We start from the raw sequence: 24,011 nt of genomic DNA on the forward strand, positions 1-24,011 counted from the left end.
ATGCAAAGTAATGCTAATGTAATAATGGAAACAGACAATTATGTGCAAGAGCCTGAAGTTTAAAATAGTAAGAAAAAAACCCAGTGTTTGTCTTCTATCTAAGCATGCAGATGAACACAAATGGGACCAAAATCCCCACTATCTACCCTGAAAGTAAGAAATGTGAAAGTAATGCCACAAATCTGTATCTAATTTAGAAATTAACATGGGCATTTAGGATGAACATTTAAATGGGGTATTTAAATCGCATTAGTACTAAGAGCAGTTAATAAAAGAATTTTTAAATGAAATTAATGAAAAGATTTTTAAATCTCTTTTTTCAACAATTAATTTTCAAACAAACTTTGCAATTTACAGCAGACAATACTAAAGAGCAAAAGCTAACATTTTTGCTTCAGGTATTTAACAATAAGATATGTATATACATTTAAAAGTATATAGGGAACATGCATGTATATCACCATAAAAAAAACTTACAGTTCTTTGTGCTTCTCCTCTGCCAAAATCTGGTCATTTGGCTTCAGCCCATACCTTGGAAAGAAAAACAAAAAACACAAAGCAGTTACTCACATGAGAATATAGCCATAAAATGTAGTTCTACAGCTTCAAATTAATAAACTATGCATTTGTTGATTCAGATACCTCAGGTATTGCAAAGACACCCACAAAGCTTTCTAAAAGATTATTACACGTTTCTCAAAGTAAATTTAACATCACACAAAATTTTGCTTTATATCATGGCTTCAAACTCTACTGGATACTTTGGCTGACTATCTACCAGAAATCACTGCACTTCATACCATGAACTATACCTCGATCTTACCATTTGAATATGACAAAACATGAAAGTGAGGATTACAGACAATAGAAACACTAAATGTGGCCATAGTGTTTCTCCCTGTACCAAATAAAACTATTAAAATAAACACCAAAATAATTCTGAAGAAGAAAATATACTTTAACAACAGGCTATTTAGGAAAACTTCTGCAGTCCATACAAGCAACTTCTGATAAAAGTAAGTGCTTGAGAGAAAGCAACTTTCTTCGCTAGCTTAACCTAATAGTTAATTTAACGGAATAGGTTGCCAACACTGCCTGATCAGAGGGAAAAAAGAGTGCAGTCTCTGCCAGGACAGCCTACTGCTAGCCATGCTGCAGCCTGCACTGTCACTCACTTTGGAAAACGTTTACAGAGTGACCTCACTTTTGTTCTGCCTCAGAGCAAAATCTTCTGACATCTCAAAATATTCCATTATTGCTATAGTATTCTCTGGGGTTTGGATTTTTTCTCTTGGATTTGGTGGGTTGCTTGGTTGATAAGACAGTCATTCATAATGTAAGCAGCTAAAAGTCAAGTGTCCATTGAACAACTCTGCTAACAGCTATCTGCTCCCACTGCAGAAGGTTCCCACTGTCCCTTTGCCCTGTGGTTTTGTTCCTTGCTCCAGACAACTGCAAAACCACAAAATATTCCTCCTGCGGAAAGATTCTGGTCACCAACAACTACACTCAAGCTACCTTGCAAAATGATTTTTGTTTATAATAAACAGGCAAAATACCCTTTTTCTATTCCTTACAGCATTTTCTGATGATACACTCTGAATAAAATGCAAGCACCGATGCCGGACACATTCTCAAGCTCACTAGTGCTCACTACATTCAGATGTACAAGACACTGAGTGGCTGATTTTTCTTGTTTACAAATGCAGAGACTGCCCCGGGTTATTTGCTACAGTATCATGCTGACTTGAATCCATTTATCCACTTTGCGGCCAAAGCCCTGGTGCAGACACTCCTAATCAGGATACAGTGGAGTTCATCCATGATCTCCTTCCAAGTGCAGGGCTCACATTTGACTCAGGGTAAGCAGACTGTACTGTACAGATTCAGGTCACTTGTTTTAATTGCCCAGTCTTCTTTGTACTTTACCATCCTGTCAGTCTTTATTACAAATTTTAACTGCTATGATCTTACAGTTACTTTCAACTTAATGTTTTCAGAAATCAACAGTATCAGGCTCTTTTTCTTTAACAAAAAAGGGTCTAGCCCAATACCAGTCTCTTCATAATGCTGCTACACCTCCCTGATATCTTCATGTGTCTTGTCTTACTAAGCATTTCACTGATAGCAAACACTCATATATTCAGAGAAAACACAAGGAGTTACCAGGAAATTCTAAAAGGAACATCTTTCAGAAGTGAAATGACACTACCTCTTCTTATGAAACTTGCAATCTGACAGAAGGTGAAATCAGGCCTTTGTCCAAAGGATTTATCTGGCATAGACAGATACACTAATATGCAATCCATTTTGCAAATGGAGATCATTTAGTCCATTAACAAATATACCCACAGAAAGCCACAGACATTCTTCACTAAAAATTAAGCTGCATGCTTTTCCTCTACCAATAGTCAGACTACTTCAGCTTCTCCTGAATACAATTTTCTCTGCTGAGAATATAGAAATAAAATCTACCTTTGCGCTTTTCAAAGCTTCCAGAATCCTTGTTACTACACTTTTTTTTAACCACAATTTCACCTCCACAGTTATTTAGAGGGGAAAAACCCAAACAAATAAAACCTGTCACTACTTATTCAGCTTAGTAAGTCAGCTACTACAGAAACCATGTAACATAAGGGGAATGTTACTCAAGAGATGTGTGATTTTGGGCTATGTTACTGACATACCACGGAGGGGCTAGGAGGGACACAGTGGCTACCCCTAAGGTTTGCAGAATGGATCCTTCAGTGAACCTTAGCTACACAATCTTTTTCACCACCACCACCACCTGCTTGTACTATGAAAACCATTTCTTAAAAAATATTCTTCCTTGATCCCTAAAGACATTGCTTTGATAGCAAGTTGTCAAAGAAAACTTCTCACAAAGCGACATGCTTATAGAGCTCAAACTTTTATCAGTACTTTATGCATTAAGATGTATATTGTATTTCATACATAGCTGCTGAACTATTTAATAAATTTAAATGTGCAACTATAACAGTGAGCAGTTTACACAGTATTTTCCCAACATGTGCCTCATAGGCAAGATTAATAAGCACCAGTTGGGTCTTCCTAACTGATGAAGGTTAGACTTGTTAGAATTTCTCTTAAAAAACTTTAAGGAGCTAACAATACTAAGTGCAAAATTGAAGCTAAAGATAAGCAGTCAAAAAATTTAAAATAAGGACATCTAAACCCTCTAAGCAACCAGAACAACAAATTGTGAATGTATTATAGATTTAATTGCCTGGTATTAAACTAGTGAGTAGAAGAGAAGCATATATGCTATGGAAGTGAGCAAAGGAGTGATCGCAACTTCACTTTTTTCTACTCTGAAATTCTAAGTTCAACACATCCTAGAGCATTAAATAATTATTATTCTTTTCAACTATCCATCCAGTAGCAAACTGTGATAGCTTCAAAATTTTACTAGTCTCTTCAGCACTGCTTGAACTCCCATTTAATAAAAGGGGGCTTAAGAGTAAAAACATGCAAAAGGGTCTATAGCCCAACTGTAGGTAAGTGTCAAAACACACCGCAGTACCTTTCAAAAATGATATATTTAAGCCCTTTGATTTGTCCTTCACAAACATTTAATCTACTGGAAGAGTAGCCACTGTTCCAGACACTCCCTTCAGAACAGCAGTTGTCCATGAAGCTGGGCAGCAAAGGGTCAGGCCTCCAGGAATTATCACAGTGCACAGCTGCCCCTGTGCACGGAGCTGCGCAGCTGCCGGTGCCGATACGTATGCACACCCGGCCTCTGAGCATCACAGCTGATGGCTTCTGACAGCCCCACAGTCACTGCACCTTGGGCAAAACTTCCAGTTCTCAGAGCAGCTTCTTCCCCAAACTCAGTTGCTTATGAAGTTTCTTAAGCCACAGCAGCTTGGTTTAACCTCTAGATGTCATTGTACCATGGTCACTCCAACATACCCTATTTAATCAAAGATTAGGTGTCCTAGCTGCAAATAGGTGCTAACAGAAATCATAATTCTATCATCCATCTCTAATGAAGTTTAAATTAAAAGTTTCACAGTGCTATACATCACTATTTTCAGTTTCAACGTAATTTTTTTACACAGTATTCTTTCTGACCTTACAAAAAGACATGTTTATACATTTAACTTACCAGGACAAATGAGCAATCTCATGCCCCTATATTTCACCAAGAAACAAAGGCCCAACTAATTATAAATTCACAACTATATAAATCTTAAATATTTTTCCTTTCCACAAGCCTGGAAATAAAGTAACAGACCCAGACTAAAACATTATTGCAGGCATTCTGCAGACATGGTATTGGGGAGTCAGATGGCGTCAAGGAAATTTGCTCTAAGTATTTGCTAAATATACTCTATGAAAAAAAATGCCAAGGCCACTTGGAAGAGATTTATTCCAACAGCTAGAGGTACGACGCTGACCAATACATTCTATTTGGTTACAGTGCTAAAAAAAGGTGGTATATTCTTTGCTTCTTCATGTACATGACATGGTTAGCATTCACCTGCAAGTTTATCATCTCAATTTCAATTTTTGCAGAAACGTATAATTTTTATTAAATGCCTGCTTTTCATTTTTTAAGCATACCAGAACTTCCAAGTTCAACTTGTGCAACACATTTTAAAAATCCTTTTGAAATAGTACTCCTACGACTTCAGGATTTTTTATTTCCCAGCTCCTAATATAAGAGAGAATGAAAATTAATGTACTTGGACAGTAGTCAGCATTTTTACAATAATGTTTTTAATGTAACAAACAGCCATAAGGCACAGTTCCCTTCAGGCAGCATCCAATTTCACAAAGCCTTAACCAAATTAAAAAGAAAACACAGCCTGCATTAAATATGCACTGCTAATAAACTCCAAACATACATCAAGTTCAGATCCGCTCTATCAAGAATTTACTGAAAAGATGGTAAAATTCACCTGTTCTAAAGTCCAAATTAAAACTGGTGATGAGCAAACAGGTTTCAAAAACAGCAACAGATCTTCATAGCTTGAAGATTAAGTCACCTTTCAAAATTTCTGACTTGAATCCATCAATCTAAGCAAAACCTTCTATAGAAAAAATAAGTAATAATTGCACAGATATCAAAATGAAAATCAGCACACACATATACATGCTGCTTGAGCCAGAAGAGCCAAGATGAAATGCAGACTACCCACAAGGATGTACAAAAAAACTGCAGAAGTATGAGAGCAGTATTTTGATCACTATTTTCAAGAATACGTGTGATGAACAAGACACTAGAGATTAAAGTATTTTTTGGGATTAACCATCAATGTGAGCAGTCAGCAAAAAAAAACTATAGTAAAACTATTTCCGTAATACAAAGCTGGGGCAGTAAAGCATTCCCAGAAGCCCTAAATATTTATCTGCACAGACATTCCTCTGCTTTGCTTGATGTACAAATAAATACAAACTTCTTGCCTCAGTACATGGCTCTGACTAACCTTACTCACCTTTAAATGCATTTGGGCTTTGGCATTCCATAAGCTTATTGCATTTGACATGCTTTGCTGCACTTACTGCTTTAAGTATTCCCCAGATCGATTAAAAATTCAATACATGAAAGGGCAGATCTCCAACATGTTCTTTGAACTTTGCAGAAAAGTCATCAAAAAAGAGGAACAGAGTGTGATTTCTCCATCAGACACCTAAAGTGCATTGGTTGCATTTAACTGGACAAGACAAGTAGATTTTATTTATACTAGGCTATGCTTCATCAATAAAAGAAGAAACCTTTTAAGACAAAGCTCTGCTGAAGCATTTCTTCATAGATTTTCAAAAACGTCATTAAGGAACTTTAAGGATTTCCCTGTAGTCTTATTGTATCTTAGATTAATCTAAAGAAGGTTGCATAAGAATGATTCAGCAATCCTGCTGCTTCAACTTTCAAGTGATGTTAACGATACCTTCACTAGTCTGAAAAAAAAAAAAGGTAACAGTCCTTTTTCTTTTACTTTTTCTTAATGATTAATCTTGTCATAACTAGAACAAGGCATATTTGGGACATTGTGTTCACGTGTCCTCTTTCAGAGTATATTGACTGATTTCTGTGCAGTTCTCACATACCGCGAGATCTTTCAGGTCAGAAACACAGCCATGTGTGAACCTGCTACAACAGTGCATCCTCGTGAGCATTTACAGGCCAATGCATACAGTAAGCCCAGCTCACAAAATATTTCCAACGCATCAGATTTACGGGGGCTGGGTACAGAAGGTCAGTCTGTTACTCAAGTTCCATCTGCAATTGATCAGACCTAATAAGTAATGCTGCCATAAGTGCTAACTCCATTTCTTCTGACTTGATCTATACAGAGATCAAAAACCAGTAAGGAAACTGTTTTTCCTACAGTAGTAAAATAGCACTTGAAGTATTTCTGCATTTTTGACAAGGCTACAGCTGCTTAGAAATTTCAGTTAAGTCTAATGTAGCCTTACTCTTCCCATTAGCCCAATAATCTTTCCCATGCACACAAATACAGTGTGAGGGACATAACTTGTATGTGTTTGGATCATTACTTTGAGCTAAGCCAGATTCTCGGGCTGTGAATTTTCTAAATCCAGACCAAAAAAAATCCACAACCCAGACCACACCCGGTATGTGAATTTAGCAGCCCAATTCATCATAGACGAGATGACACCAGCTAAACCAAATTAAAGTTTTCTGTAACTGGCAGATACAAGGACCTTAGTCCAAATATTTAAGACATGTTTTTTCCTTCCCTCCATTAAAAAACAAACCAACCAAACAAAACAAAACAAAACAAAAACCAAAAAAACCAAACAAACCAAAACCAAACCCAAACAGTAAAGGCCTTTGATTCATACTCTGAAAGTCTTGGTGTCTTGCCTGACTTGCACTATTTTTACTCCACCAGTTTAATATGTTTACTTTTTAATTTTTTTCCTGTAAATTCCATTGTTGCCTGGTTTCCCAGTTTCACCATCTGAAATGCACCACACTGTTGGTTCCCTCAAAATTTCTCCCCCTCTTTAACCTCCCTCCTATTCCATAACAGGGCAGCTGGTCCTCCCTATCTGTTCACATTCCTTCTTGGCCTCAACTTGACAGCAGAACAGAGACCTTTTCTACACTAATTTCTGGGTTTAGTGACAGCTCATCATTATTCACTGTTACTTAAGGATGATCTTGTAACAGGTTAGACCATTTTAGAAAAATTCCTTACTGAATAGATTCTACTTTGCTGACAAATATAAAAGTCCAGATTGTCATCCCTGAAAAACTGAAATATTAAAGGTAGACTGTACGATAGCAATACAACCCCAAAGAAAGCCTGTTTCCAGAACAAAATCCTAAGTTTTGCAATGGCCCACTTATACCAACAGAAGAGGAAATTGCCTAAAACACCTTTTAGATATTCCTTTAGGAAAATATTAAACTGTGAGAGAATGCATAAATCAGATTGACTTCCATGACATGGATCAGTGCTAGACCCAACACTATGCCACACATCCATGAGTGATCTGGCGTTAAGCACAGAAGCTATGAAATGGAAACTCCATCAACTGATGAAATCCACAGATGACAGCAGACTGGCAAGGGTATGTCATGACAACGGAACACACTAGCAGACAGTAAGACTTCAAAATACAAATACATGCGAAGCTAAATAGGTAAATTAAAAGCATAAAAACATGGGCAGGGGTAAAGGCATCCCACAGAGTAGTAACTTGGAGAGAGGAGAAATAAGGTCTTATGAACTGCAACTAACTCAACCTGAGCTTCCAACTCACATCAAGCATTTCAGACAGCAATGTGATACTACAATACAGAAATAGGAATGAGCAAACAAACAGAACAAAAATTAGCAAAAAGACCCCAGAGTGAGCTTTCAGCCTCACTAATTATTTCATTTTATTCAATTTTCAAACAGAAAAATTTGTAGCCAAAGTGTTCAGTTTCCGAAGAAGAAATGTAGGTAGGAGTAAAGCACACACTAGTGCTAGTGGGAAGAAGACTTGAGAAAACAGCAACAGAAGGTTAAGATACTTCTATCTTAACCTTCTAAAAAATGCAGAAAATAAATTATGTCAGAGAAAGTAAATTACTTCATAGTTAATAAGAAATAAATTACTTCGTAGTTACCAATGACAAATAATCAAATTTGGTTTGGGAAAGAGCACGTACATTGACTGGCAGAGAATTACACTGCTGAACTAAACTAAAGCATCTGCTTAGGGAAAAAAATAACTGCAACTCAAATCACAGATACTGGGCATTTCATTTAAAAAAAAAAAAAAATCCAGAGTTTAAACCTTGCTATGGGACTAGATATGTCAGGGCTGAGAGAATGAAGAACCATCTTGGAGAAGCCATGATGCAAATTTCTAGTGTTTTCCTTTTTACTCAGTTCCTGTCTACTATTATGACTGGAGTCTTATTTGGCTGCCTCACTTCCTATACAAATCTCTCTTTTTCAGAAAAAACATTTGAATTTCTGAGTGAAAGGGATCACAAAAATATTAGCAGAAAAAAAATTTTTACCACATTACTTATTATGAAAGATGGATTTAAATATCAACACAGAATTAACTTAAAATTACACTACTGAAACATAAAAGAAAAAAGAAATACAGTTTCTCATGGCATAAATTAAAGCACTTTGTTTCCCCCATTTATTGCATGGATATGATCGCTAATTTAAATATTAAAATTACTAAAAATTACTGTACTAAAAGTACAGTTTTTTCTGATATTTTTTTCTTTCATCCTTGCTCAATATTTTCCTAGTTGTTTCCAAATTATTCCGCGTAATAAGGTAAGACGCCCCACTGATAACATGGTTGGAAATCAGGACTTTAATCAGCTATTAATATTGTAAGACAGATTTAAAGGGCTTTTGAAATTGAAGTCAAAACAATAATAGGTTTAAATGATTAAAAGGGATTAAGAAAGCCAGGAAAGTTCAAAGCCTGTTAATCACCAGACTGCAAAAAACTATGATCATTTAATAGGGTCAGCCCTATCACTCTGGACTTAAGCATAGAGAAGTGGCCTTGTCAAAACAGTTTCCTTAACTACAAACTAGGGAGCTAAAAATTTAAGACAGCTAAACACTTGCTGTATATAGATATAGAAAAATGATCTTCGGTCAACATTTTTAAAATATCTGAATATAAGCATCTTTTTAAAAGCTGTACACACTCTGCATTTTTTTTTTTAATTGGTACTCTGAATTCTAGACCCATTGTACCAGTAGAAATACACTTTGCTGATCTCTAGTAACTTTATCAGGGGATAAAACATCAATTCGATTTGTGCAGAACTATAGGTATTCTCCTCATAGACTGAACTCTAACATACTCCATTAATACTATCCCTTTGAGCTTTGAATATTTAACCATTTCTTTAGTTTTACCAGTCTTTTTGCATTCTGTTCTGAAATGATCATCTAATATTTACACACATATTTTCTTCAACCAGAAATAAACATTCATTTGCAGCTTAATTCATTTTGATTATAAACACAAAGCAGTTTCCATAATCATGCATTAAAGTTTTATTTGCATAAAACTTACTGAAAAACACCAACTGAAGTACCACGTACATAATCCAGACTGAAAGGTTCCTGTTCTTTTCCTAGTCACCCACAATTACTTGCTATTATCACGTTAAAATTTATTGTTCAGACCAACTCGTACCAGTTCTACAACAGATCCTGTCACCACTAAGTATGGAAAATCCCCAAACACTTCCCCTGCCCCATAAGGAGCTCTGCTTTGAGAATTTTGTATTTATTTATATATATATGCGCATATATATCATTCAGAGAAGGCACAGTAGTGTGGTTCTGCATGTGACCCTCAGATTTATATATTATTTTACTGATTTCACCTAAATAAAGTCTCCCTGTTTGCCATATATGAATAGTACTGCCAGCTACTCAATTTATACTTGAAAACAAACCCTTCATCGCCTTCTCAGGAGAAGGCAGACTTACAGTGCTATCAGGATGAACTTCAATAGGCTCTACATCAACAATAAAATACAGGTTAATACTTTGGACACTAACAAAGGCAGGAACATCACACTGCTGCAAACATAAGACCATGTTGGGTTCCATTAGCACGAAGTACATTTCATAGCTGAATTACAACTCTGTCTCCATACTAGATCTGTTCTATCTCTAAAAGAACAAATGAAAACAGAATCTCTAAAATACAATTATTTTAGCAGCTCTAGTACAAAAAAATAAATGCCACACTAATAAAAATTAATTAAGACAGAGCAAAAGACATCTGTTCACCAGTGAAGACCTCACAAATCACCAAGTAAGACCAGAAGCAACAAAATCCTCCAAAAGGAAGGAACTGAAAGTTCTAAGGTTGTATTAAATCTTGATTGATATTAAACGTCTAACTGTCTTCAAAATGCTAAGAATTGACCTTGTCATCATTCACAGGGAGACACAGAAAAAGACTGGTGTGTCATATTTAATAAAAGCCACATTGTTCCATTTAGAAATGATAAGAAAACTAACAGCAAGTCTTACATATCAGTTAAAAACACTCTTATTTCTTTTAAAAATATAGTTTAAAATGTATTCCATTTTCCTATTAGACAGTTTTATCAATGTGTTTCTGTTTGCTAGGCTGAAGTACTAATTTCATATTATTACTGCAACCAAAATGAGTCTCAGTGCTGTCTAAAAGCTACATCATCCCCATCACCTGTGTCTGTACCCAAGGGCTCGTTACAGGACAGTCCAGCTTATAGAAACTTATATAAATTAATTACCAGGGAATTCATGTACCTTAATTTGCCTTCTCTACAAAATATTTTTAACACTGATTAGAGCAAACAGAAAGCTACAGACAAACGTTACAGCTACTGTGAAATTTCAGCCATGCTGAAAGAACATATCCAAGCCATTAAAATCATCAGCTTTAATAAAAAAGTAGCATATAGAAAATGGCAGAGAAGGCTTTTTTACTGCACTGAAAATTTAAATTCTATCCTGAAAAACAAATGAGGTATACCAAGATGGAGATTTAGGGAAGTGTTCTTGAGAGATTAAGTCCTTGCTCTGCTGCCACTGGGAGACCAAACATACTGAAAACTGCAATTACTGTCTCTGCGAAGAACTGTTCCTCCCTTTTGCCCCAAGACATCACCACTGTTTAATGCATTAATTCTTCGCCCACAGTGCTACCTGCAACGTCAAGTCCAGACATCCAAGGGTCTGGCAGGGGAAAAAAGAGACTGACTGAGGTATTTGGACAGTTCCTGTCGTTTTTTGGCCCAGAAGAGCAACCCACTCAACATTTTAACATTACTGCATATAACATCACAAGCACATTTCAAAACAGCTTCAATGAAATACACTGGAAGATACTCTGGCAAAAGTGGGAGTTACTGCAATCAGAATCCCAAAGGTCTTCGATCTCTTTTCTGCACAGTAACTATACAAAACAAACATTCAGGAGACACGTGAGATTCTGGAACACTTTGTCACTTTTGCTGGGAAACCAGGGAAATATTAATAGCAGAAATTAGAAGAGTTACATTTGTAAATGCAGTTCTTGTCTCAGAACAGATAAGGCATGCTAGCCTGAAGCCATATAAGACACTGGGCTTAACTTAATAGTCACAGTTGAGACTGCATCCAGCCTTTACTTGGAGTGGTCTGGAAGTGAATTTGGGTACAGTTCCATTTCTAATGGAGGAAGTTGATTGTACACATCCAGACTACAGTGATAGCCTAATGTTACAGTAATCTTTATTGCCTACCTTCTTACCAGTGGGAAGTTCCCATTATTTAAAAAGAATAAAACCCAGCCTCAACACTGGAGAAATAAATAGCTTCAATAATACAAGAACTGAAAAAATGTTCATGGTAATGTTTGTATTTCTGCAACTTCATACTACTGTTCATTTTTTACAGCTTGTCATGTCAGACAGTCATATGCTCCCCTTTACATTTTGTCCCATGCACCTCAGATTCCTGCACTGAAACTTAATTACTTTTGCCGTCACAAAACAAGGAAAAAAATACAAGGACAAAAAAATTACTCAACAATCTGGTAAAATAATCACCAGAAACTGTTTAGCCATTGCTCCCTAGTATTCATGCGCCATAAACCCACAAGTTTAAAGTAGAACTAAAAAACAGAAATAATTTGTATGCTAACACATTGAAGAGAGGAGTCAAGGGTTTGTAAAATGAAAAAAAATCTGTCCCCAGCTCTGCATTTAGTCTGAATTTATAAGGGAACTGCAGGCTTCATAACATCTTGACGTCTACAACACAACCAGATCTCCAGTAACTTGGAATACTGATGATTCTGCCCTGACAAAAATAACATAAAACAACACTCAAAACAGCTACTTTAACCTACCCCTGGCTCTTGGCTAAGGGAAAACAAGAACACCAGTAATTAAGAGGAAGACAGGCTGCCTCCGCCCTTTCCCTGTGGCTACAGCAGAGACCACAAGGCCAACACTCCAAAAAGGAACAGGACAAGAAACAGCAGAGCACAGAACAGGCCCGGGCATGGTTCTGTGCCGAAAAACACAAGCACAGGATCAGGGATCAGCAGCAGCATAAGCACCTCATACCTTAGGTTACAGGTACTCGTAACACTGATGTGGTATCTGCACTTTGTTCAGGAACAGCCTGGTCTAATAGCAAGTTACTAAAAAGAAATGTTAACAATTAGTACTTAATTTCAAAAGGAAGGACAGAATCTCTCTCTTCTTGATTAATTTACCTCAGGAAGAAAACTACTGAGATTGCATATTGCCTGACCTGAATGAAGCAAAACTAATCAAGCAGTAATGAGCATTATAATTTACTTAAATATCTAATCTTTTAGAAACTGAAGTTTTCAGAAAGATGAAGGTATTCCAACCACCTCAAAAATGCTATCACTGAAAAGCCGTATTTTCTAAGAGATGACAGATCAATTTCATGTAGAGTAAAAAACCTGAGATTGTGTCAAATAATCGCTAATATTTGACTGGGCTTTTCTGTTCTTCAAGTCACAAGTGAACAACCAATTTTGCTTTATTACTACAGTAGGAAAACCCCTCTAATCTGTACTATGCTACTGGACATTTTGGGTTGGACAAGTGGGATGGGAATGGAAAACAATAATAAAATCACATCTTAGTACTTTGTAACTAAAAGAAATGCCTGAAACCATATCCAGAACATGAATCACAATTTTTGTTTACTGTATCCTAAATAAAAATCAATCTTGTAATCGTGTAATCTGGAAACTCTTAATATGCAAAGCTTCTCAGTACAAACAGGAAGTACCGCTTTCCAAGAGAAAGTTTCACCATTAAGTTTTGGATGGATTCCAGTTGTCTGCTGACAAGACCCAGCTTTTTGCATCAAAGACATCTTTAGCAAGGGTCTTCTCATTTAATATTATTTCCTAATTAAAACCAGAGACATTTACTTAATTCATAGACCTCTTTCACTTAAAGATCTTTGTTTGCATTGAAGAGGCAAACGGAACCCATTATTTCATCATTTGCCTTGTAATGCAGTGCCAAAGTTATGTTAAACAAATTTTCACTTCCAAGCAAAGGGAAAATACAGGTAAGCTGTTTGTGTGTGTCTGTCATGTGCTTAAGGTTATTCTAAAGAATACAATTAGTCCATTAACTAGACATGTTCTACTGACATGCATTAAATCTGCAAGTCTTCTGAAGAATGGGAGAATTAAAAGAATAATTCATGATTTACAGTATATTACTAAACAAGTATTTAAGAAGGTGAAAACACACAATAAAGAGAAGAGTGGAATATTTGCTATTCATGAACACCTTACATTCTATTTTACAGGTAAATAAGTAGTTACAAGCTCCTCTATAAACGTTGCTCAAGCCCTATATACCCTGAAAACATCACAGCTCTCCATGCAATACTGTCACTCCATAAGTAGATTTTTCAAACAGCCTTTTCCAAATGGAGCTTAACTAAAATCTTTCACTCATTTAAGCTACACATTTAACTAAATGCACTAGGAGAAAGCATTAGGGTTGTAGAAAGCTTTAATTATGTTGTCAGGAATACTACCAAATTTATAGGCATATTAGTAGTAAGAAGACCTTCTTAAGACAGCTATCATTACCCTAAGCTTTGCAAGCAAACAGTGGAGTTTTTATAATTTACCAGCAGTCAGATGATGCAATTGGGCTCAACTGTTTCAACAATGTTCTATGTTCAGACCTTGAGATTAATTAAAGTGACTTCTACAGATACAACTAAAAAACAAGGTAATAATATAACATTCAGCTTCTCTGCCAAATGACCCAATGCAACAGATACTTTCACAAGCAATCTTTCACAAGAATTACTCAAACAATAGAACATCATACACCAAATTACCTTCTGCAGGGGGAGGAAAAATACAGGGGCAAATTTTCAGGGACAGGTTTTAAAGTTTTTACTATGTACTTTCCATACCTTTATCACTGTATGGACAGTACATACTAAATCCAAAACACACAGCTCTGTGACAACTACTAGAAAGAGAATTAACCCTGTCTCAGCCAAAACCAGGACAACAGGTAACACAATTCCCAGCTCAAAGCAATACAAAACTCCATTAACTTCTCCCCCAGGGCTGATGAAGCACAGAATCTAAGTTAACACATTAATGAAACTGGAAAAGCTGCAAGTCTGAAGGGGGTGGAGGGTCCCCACTTAAATCTGACAGCAAAGCCCATGTTTGCAGCCTGTGCATTCTTTGATATGCACCTCCTAGTATAGAATCACCGTTCGTCCTTCTCATTTTTCAAGCTCACTCCAGCATGCATTTTTGGGGAAGGGGTTGTTTTGCATTGAAGCCGAGTTTGGTGAACAAAGAATCACCTCTGGTTGTCTAAAAGCTATTTAGACCATTAGCAAAGATACCTGCATGAATGGTCTTTTGATTTTTTTTGCTACGGGAAGTTACAAAGGCTTCTGTTAGACAGGAGCAAAGGTAACAAACTGAAAATATTGAGAATAACACAAGCCACAGTTTATACAGACCAACCTAAATTTAACAAAAGTAAGCAGAAATTTTTTGTCACTGTCAACTGAAGCTGCTTCGCAAATATTTTCCTAATTCACATTCCAAATTCCCACAAGAGTAGGAAAAAGATCAAATACGTATATCTTCTTCACTTTCATCATGGCAAACACTTGAATAGCCTCACACAAGAACATTTAATGTACCAGATGTCAACACTGTTCTATTACTAAAGTTTGTGCTCAACTAATCCATCACTCTCTGACAGTACTTTGCAGTGAGGAAAGGTAAAGCATGCCCATGCATCTTGGGATCTTCAGGAATGACCCAATCACTTTCAGTGCTACAGTCAGGTCGGTAGCACACTGCGGAAATCCATATCCATACTTGTGAAATTATGGATTACAATGACAGCCCCTCTTCCTTCACTGAGATATTCTCTTTTCATACAGCAAACATTACCACCACTCCAAAGATCCCATTCATTCTGCCTTTCCTGTTTTTTCAAACCTGTTTTTCCCAGTGAAGAGTAAAAAGAATATAAACCCATTTCTTGATTTAAAGATAGTTTGTATTTACACCAGTGTAACAGAGAAGACAGGGAAGAGAACTAAAGAGCAGATGGTAGAGGGCATGAAAGCTATTAAAAACTACAGATCTTTGCTAAGCATCCTCAATGAACTTGTGCAAAGATCGCCACAGACCGTAATTTTAAGGGGGGGAAAAAAAAGACCTAAGGAGAAAAGCACTTGTCTGCTTGGACAACCAACAAATAATCACACAGAAACTTGTAATCCTGGACCATGATGGTGATAAAATAGTCAGTCTGCAGATTATAAGCAGCCCAACTAGTAAACATACCTCAACTTATGAGATCATGGCTGTCTGGTCAAGAGCCCATAAATTAGAGTGAAATAAAGCAATAAAATTCTTTGAACTTGATGTGATAAATAGAACGTATATCAAAATTTTCCCCTATATCTCCACTCCTTTCTAAGAGCATGGGCTGAAAGATATTTACATGCTTATAAAGGTGCTGGCAATTACAAATATTTTCCTTGCCGTCCCACTGATCAGTTAGGGAAGATATAAGGTTTCACATATTTAGAAGTTTCAGGACTGGCACAATAGCTCTGTCAACATCAATTTGTCACCTTTGATTGTCTTCTCCTCCTCAGCTCATGCAGTCATAGACCCAGCAAGTGAAGATTTATCCATACCGTGAACACACACTTCTCAACCACTGCAATTGCACTTGAGATGACAAGTAATGACCAGATCTCTACAGCCTAACAATTAACGACAATTCGGTAAGCTGAATTCAGTGTCAAAAACAGTATTTGCAAAACAGTGCTCTAGGGAGAGCAGTGGAACACATGCTATCTCCCAAATTTTAACAGTAGGACACTGGAGTATTTACAGGAGTTAGCAGTACTGTTTAGTGTCTTAAAATCTCATTGGCATGTTAATCAGAATTCCTTTGCCAATTTTAGCAGAGTTTAGTATATGTAGTGTAGATTAAGTTATTCTTAAATGCCTGTTACAGTCAGAAGTTAAAAGAATCATTCCTGTTAAATGTCATGGGTAGAAGCGAATACACAAAAAGCTTTAATGAATACCTGTTAGCAAAGTAATTTCCACAGATTAGCATAGCTATAGTTAGCAATTCACCCACACAACATTAATTCTTCTTCTATTCTTTCCCCTCTCACCCCTAAGAAGCTGCTCTTTGAGCAACTATCCATATCTTGATAAATTAAACAAAAATACTCTCGGATAATGGAGTTGATGCAAACTAAAAGGAGACCAAAAAACCAAAACAAAACCACATTTCTGATATTTCTTTCATGCAGATACTAAAAAAACCCAAGGACATATGATAGACTATATTTATTTCAAGACTTCTTTCCAGCTCTGCAAACAGAAACTGAAGTGGTTTGTGGTATCACCAGTTTTCAACACTGCCATCAACATTGCTAACACTTTTCCAGATTGTCTCCCTGAAGAGATGCAAGAAATGGGACTCAGAAATCAAAACCTAACAGAGGCTAAAGCTTCTCCAGCTCAGGTAATGCCAGACTGCTGGTATGGTCTGAAAAGCTCAGATGGGCATGGTGAAGTTCTGTTGTGATATAAATTAAAACTGCTTCTCCTACAGATAGTCTAGGAAAGGCTTAAAGCCCTCCAAGACTTGTCAAAGAGAGCAAAAGACTTTGGAGATCAGATTAAACCAAAAGCCACTTTGAAAACAAAGTGACAGGGTTGTGCCTACAACCCAAGCCGAAAATACCCACCCAGCCCTCCAACACTGCTCATTTCCTCAAACCAGTATTACATGGCAGCAGGCTGTTTAGAATCTGCCAGGGGTAGGACTGCATTATATATTTATTTTCAGGTTTATTTATAAGATGGATTGTCAGCCAATTGAATATTGTTAAAATGACCACTTCCTACACTTCCTTATGCTGCTTCAATTTGCACTTTCTTAATGGAAGTTACAAAAATAAGCTGATTACAGGACTCATTTTAATAGTCTCATTTCATGGACAATACACAATGATTAAACTTGCAACATCAAGTCCTTTATTCTGAACAAAGGTATTTGCTCTTAAAACTGACTGTACAAGAGAGGTGGATAAACTAACAGAAACACTGTAAAAGTTAAATGTATAAAATTCTTATGGATGTTTACCTCAACTCTTTTCCTATTTTCCTAAGCTACCTTCTCAAGTCAGAGCCCTGCTGGCCTGATGACCCCATTAAACATTCCCATCCAGTAGAAGAGGTGAGAAACAGACTCCAGGTTCCCAAGATACCAAAATCTGACACTACATGGCTAGAGATGGATGCATGTCTCGCTTGACAAGAAAAGGGACTGCAATGATCAACAATTTCTCCTTCAAATGCTTCACAGTCCTGAAATGTCTGCGTTCTTGCATCTCCCTGCAGCATTTGAATAGATAACTTTATTCTAGCAGTCATTCTACGGCTACACTTTCTATTTTATCTCCCTTCACAAGTTGAGGAAGCGTGGGATCTGATTCCCATTTCAGGAAGTGCTGCAAAAGGTAGTTGGACGTGGAGCAGAAACACTCTTGTCGGTTTGTTAAATGGACTTCTCTACACATGCTCACAAACAGGGAGAGGGATATCAAATCAGGTGCGTGAGAAGGTGAACAAGCTCCTCAGTTTTGAGGTTATTACCAGAGCTATCACACTATCAGCAGGCTCCCTGTGAAACTGCTGAGCTTTAAATAATGCAGTACCCCACAAACGCATTTTGGCAGTAAAGAAATGCTCAGAGAGCACATGCTGCTCCAGGAGATAATTTAATTTGTCTGACAGGACTCAAATTTGAGTACGTAAGACTTCTAATTTTTAAATTAAATTAAATTCTGCACAGCACATCACATCCAGTGAAAAGCACAATGCACTCCTGAAGGATTTCAGTGCTGCAGTAGAGATCCTATCATCTCTTTTATGTCAGCAATTTATAAGGATTAGTTGGGGGGTATTGTTGCGTTGGGAGAAGGGCCTTACTTATTTTTACTGGCTTTCAACTTATTTCAGTGGAAACATGAGGCAGAGAATTACACCAGATTAATTTAGTGTTTTGAATATTGAAGACACAGACCTGATTTCTAAAGTTCCAGATGTCTGAATTTGACACACTCCATTACATTGTCTTTTGTCTCCAGCTTACAGTATAGAGGCTTTCACTTAAACACACCTTTAGATAAAATTTGAGTGATTAAATATCGATGACAAAACAAATTATTGCTATTATTAAAAGCTGCAGAACAAAAGATTTGTGGCTGACAATACACATTCAAAAATACAAACTCTGCACCCGTTCTTTATTTGGTGATGTGAAATTTAGTTTTGATGCAGTATTCCCATTAACAAAATAAAGAACAATTAGAGAAAAAAAATGAACACTTTAAAAATTAAAGAAAGAATTGCAAGCACTCTGAAAGATCAAATCAACTTACGAACCAGAGAAAAAGCAGCAACAACAAAAATGGAGCTCATACAGAAAGATTTAAAAGCACACCTGTATTTTACACCTCTGGAAAAGACAGATCTCTAAGATGACTCAAGAACAAGTAAGCTTAACGCCAGTTAAGCAATCCAGCAATATGGTTATATGGATGGTAGCGTAACAAGGAGGCTTAAGCAAATAACAGACAATCTGATAAGAAGCAGTCCTGTTCCTGACTGATAAATTGGAGTATTTTTTTAAAAAGGTGCATGTGCACAATTTTTCTTGGTGTTTTACAGAAATGGCATATTTACTCCATAGTCATCACTGAAGAGAGTACAGTAATAGTAAATCAAAACTAGCATACAAAGATTCATACAAGAGCTATCTAAATCTTACTGAAATTGATGACTCCTTCCAGTTAAAGGCTAGCAAAGACAGCATGAGGAGACTAGAATAAATTGATTTAAAAACCACATGAAAACACTGAAGGTTTTCATCGATACCACCACCACGGTTTCGTAGAGCAAGAACAATCAAACGACAGATACCATGCTGGCTACTTCCAGCGTAAGGCCAGAATCCCAGAGATCAGCACCAACATAGCATTACACAGGCAGGTAGCCCTCCATTTATTTATGGGCACCATTCTGGAAACAAAGCTGGCATTTGAAAAAAAAGATATCAAGACTTACTTGTCAAGGAAGTCCTTGTCCACAACTGCACAGATATCAAGCAGAGGATTTCCCATTCCAAACAGGACATTTTCACTGTAAGAGAATCAATTATTTCAAGTTAGCTTTGCATTGGTTTATTGTTCCTAGTACACGTAAAGACATCTTTTTATTAGAGAGAAAAACAAAAAGATACACATCTTGCCCAGCACAGTACACAAGGAGACCTAGCATATACACAGTCAAATTTGAGTGAAGTACCATCCTACAGTGATCTTTGATCAATACACAGACTGCAGTAATAAACATACATGTATTCTGTTAAACTGCCATTTACTCAGATAAAGAACTAGAGCTGCATGCCATACCATGTAGTTATAAAGGACAACATTCAACTTGTAATACCAACTTTTAGACAGGGGGAGCATCACACCAGGGTATAAGAATTTCACTGAACCCACTCAGTTGTTGGGTACTAACAAATAATTAACAATTTAAGTCTGTTCTAATAAAATAAAACAAAGAGACTATGGATTCTGCATTGTCAGCCATTTTAAACAGTGCAGCTGGCTACTGGTAGGATGTATGAACCTTTTAAGTGATTTGAAATTCACTAACTTCTGTCACACAGAAAAAAGACATCAAAATACTGGAGACACTATTTTTGAGAAGGACAGCTTTAACTTTTTTTTCAGATTAATTCAGAAACCATGTGTTACATTTTCCTGAATAGCATGTACATGGGTGATAATGCAGTAATACCAAAGGATTAGATATGTGGCCTAGTGTCAAGTAGGAGTGAATGCAGCAGTTCCCTAAGGCTAAAACTACATCCAAACCCATCACATTCCTTGCCAAACTGACACCTAATGTCTCCAGTCAGCAAGGCACACCCTTGCTCCAGCCACCAAAGGTAGCTTCAGTAGCACCACCTACACAGGGTTTATGTGGCCAGGTTCTGGTAGCCAGGGGATGACAGGGGTGGCTTCTGTGAGAAACTTCCAGAAGCTTCCACCATGTCTGGCAGAGCCAATCCCTGGTAGCTCCAAGTTGGATGTGCCACTGGCCAAGGCTGGACTAATTAGAAATGACAGTAACACCTTGGTGATAACATATTTAAAAAGAAAGGAAAAAAAAGTTATTGTGCAGATGTAATGTGGCCAGAGAAGAGTGGGGTGAGAACATGTGAGAGGAACAGCTCTGCAGACACCAGGTCAGTGGAGAAGGAGGGGCAGGAGATGCTCCAGGCACCCAAGCTGAGGTTCCCCTGCAGGCCATGGTGAGTATCATGGTGAAGCAGGATGTCCTCCTGCAGCCCTCGGAGGTCCACGGGGATGCAGAGATCCCCCTGAAGCCTGCGGAAGAGACCCACGCTGGAAAAGGTGGGTGCCTGAGAGGAGGCAGGGACCCCATAGGAGGCCCGTGCTGGAGGAGGCTCCTGACAGGGACCTGCAGGCCCATGGAGAGAGGAGCCCATGCTGAAGCAGGTTTCCTGGTAGGACCTGTGACCCTATAGAGGACTCATGCTGGAGCAGCCTGTCCTTGAAGGACTGCACTCAGTGGAAGAATGACCCATGTTGCAGCGGAAAACATGATTAATAATCTTGATACTGAGACACAGCTAACCACACTTTAAGTATCCTAGTTTTTGTTGTAGCTTTAAAGGCAGGCCTTTAGAGCCCATTTCACTGTAAATAAAATGTGGAAGGAGCTTCTTCGTGAAGGTGGAGCCAGAGATCCAGCTCACTCCTAACAGGGATAGTTAACATCTGCTTGGTAAAAACCTGTAAGACTGACTAAATACTTTCGTCAGTGTGACAAACAACACAGTGTTCTAAATAGCATAACCATAAGTTACACCTGGCTACAAGACAAGAGCGAGAGACAGATGACAGTTCAGAAGACATAAGGATAAAGGGGATTGCAGTTGAAGTCACAAGACAGAACGTTCTCTCCATTGTAAAACCTAAGTATTGCATAAGTAGTACTGTAGGACAATGAATGAAGTCAGAACTATCCAAGTGTTGAATGCAGATTTGTCCCAAGCTCTGTTCCTGTACATAATGTTTACCTGATTCTCACGTGCTGTGAAATTCTACACACCAACAGATTTATAACTACACTTGACAAAAAAACACTCATCATGGATAACTTCTACATAAGACAAGAGCCAGCACTTAAGTGGTCAGTATGCCAGAAAACAGCAGCTGTACTCAAAAAACAATCTGAAATACAGCTGCCATGCTGAGGTCACCACCTATGAAGAAGTTACAGTGTTCAATGGAAAAGCAAAATAGAAGCTACCAAGTTCTGTGGGCTGCAGAACATGCAGGTCAATATGTTTGAAGCAGCACAAGAGCAACTTTGTGCAGAAGCTCTGTGAAGCCAATAACATGGGTACAAACTCCTCACATGTCAGCAGTGGCAGGCACTAGCACATTCGGTGCCATTTAATCCAGGCTGCTCTTTCCATCACACATAAGTCTTGCTCATTCCCAAGCCTTCCTTCTCCCACATTATTTTATAATCATCTCCATTCAAGTATTCCAGAGCCTGTACGTAAGGTGCCATTTGGAATCAAGTTTTAAAAGCTAAGGTAGCTGTCAGTAGAGACTAGTAAGTCTATGTTCAGAAACATTCCACTGGGCAAACTCTCCCCAAATTCAGTATAGCTGTTTCTCACAACTAAATGTAGGACAGCAGAACTTGACAGCTTTTTAAACACATAAAACTTAGAGTAGATTAACTATGATTTCTATGAAGAAATCAAGTTAAGTGTTATAAGCTGTTTACCTATTTTTGCAAATAATCTAAACACACAAGCTAACGTATACTAATCTCTAGCCCTGTGTCTTCAATTAAAACGTTTCTACATTTTTGGTTCTTCACCTACATGTTAGAATTACCTAAGTCCCAAGATACTAGAACTTCCATGCTTAAAAATATAAATTAACATTCCATTGGAAAAAAATAAGAAAGAAGAAAAAGCCATACGCTTCATTTATTCTGGGGACTGGAGTTGTGTCTTTCCTTAACTGTCACTGCATTTGACAAAAATACCTTTATGGGCAAAACGGGAAAAGTCTAAACAATTTCTAAGTCACAAATTTTTAAAAGTCAACAAGCAAATATTTAAGAGGTTGGACTTGATCTCAGAGGTCTTTCCCAATCTAACTGATCAGCATTCTCTAATACAACAATCTGGAAAGTCCTACTGTTAAAGAGGAAGACTCAACCATGTAAATCATTAGCATTTTCAACCTGACTAACCCAACACTGGCTACATTTAGTGCAATGCAAATCCCCCTTCCCCTCTTGAGGAGCTGCAAAGTTTCTGCACTGTTACACTACTGCACTTTCTGTGGCACAATATGAAGCTACTTGGCTTCAGTTTGGTCCTCAGTAAAAATTGCAAAATATATATATTTTTAAATCTCATACACTCTGTAAAGCCACATAAGCCTCTGTAAAAGCATAAAATAAAACAAATATTTACGATTCTGGAGAATGCTAAATTTACAAGTACCCAGAGCAAAAAACTGAGGTATTAAACTGTCACATTCTCACCAAGCTGAAGACTTTGAACCTTACAGGCCTTATGTTTGCTGTTCAGTCACACTGGACATATGCAGTGATTAAAATTTCAGTGATTATTTCCAACCAGCTAGGAATAAAACATAGCGAGGAAGCAGTAATAATTTCCTGAAATTTGAGATTTCACAATACACAGGTTATTTGGCAACACATCTCTGCCACAGACACAGAACACACACCTGTAATCCCCAGCCTCCTTGACTCTCCCCAGTCCCTTCTCTTTCATTGGAGTACAGGTATCATTCAAAAAGGATGTTCTTGTTTAACCCAACTAACTTATTGCAAAAGAATATCTGGATCAGCTCTTCAAGAAGCAGGTGACAACTCCTTCGCCTGCACAAATTAAGGGCATATATAATTGACTATGCGGTCAGCATGTATGTGTGTATATACATACAAACACAGAAAGTACATATATTTGAACAAGATATATACTTTTTAAACTCTAAACTACAAATAAGATGTTCATACGAATCTAAATGTTGTTTGGACACAAAAATATGCTGTCCATCTAGCAGGTAAAACTACAGAACAGTAACTACAGAAAGCTTTGATGTACATCACATCTACATTCTAAACACCTGAAAAACAGCAATATATTTTATGAGTTTGGCTTTTAACTTTGGACTAGATGGAGTGTGAGTTGCAATTACAAGTTCAAGTAATGTAACTCATTAAGTATAAATAAATCTTCGCCTGTTAATTAGGCGTTTTGCTCAGACATTACCAATATGACTGTTTTTACACAAATGGCCAGTGTT

At 37.3% G+C, this 24,011-nt stretch overlaps 1 protein-coding gene across 1 annotated transcript in view; it reads right to left on the bottom strand.

Moving 5' to 3' along the window:
• Nucleotides 1-19,780, bottom strand: part of ADK (adenosine kinase) — a 259,246-nt gene extending 239,466 nt beyond the window's left edge. Inside the window, exons 1-2 of the mRNA XM_008642852.2 lie at nucleotides 19,678-19,780; nucleotides 478-531 (exon numbers count right to left, since the gene is read on the bottom strand). Of these exons, the coding sequence (XP_008641074.1) occupies nucleotides 478-531; nucleotides 19,678-19,733 (110 nt within the window). The 5' untranslated portion in view covers nucleotides 19,734-19,780. The remainder of the gene's footprint in view (nucleotides 1-477; nucleotides 532-19,677) is intronic.
• Nucleotides 19,781-24,011: the final 4,231 nt, after the last annotated feature.

The sequence above is a fragment of the Corvus brachyrhynchos genome, unplaced genomic scaffold, assembly GCF_000691975.1.
Source record: "Corvus brachyrhynchos isolate BGI_N302 unplaced genomic scaffold, ASM69197v1 scaffold279, whole genome shotgun sequence".
Classification (NCBI taxonomy): domain Eukaryota; kingdom Metazoa; phylum Chordata; class Aves; order Passeriformes; family Corvidae; genus Corvus; species Corvus brachyrhynchos.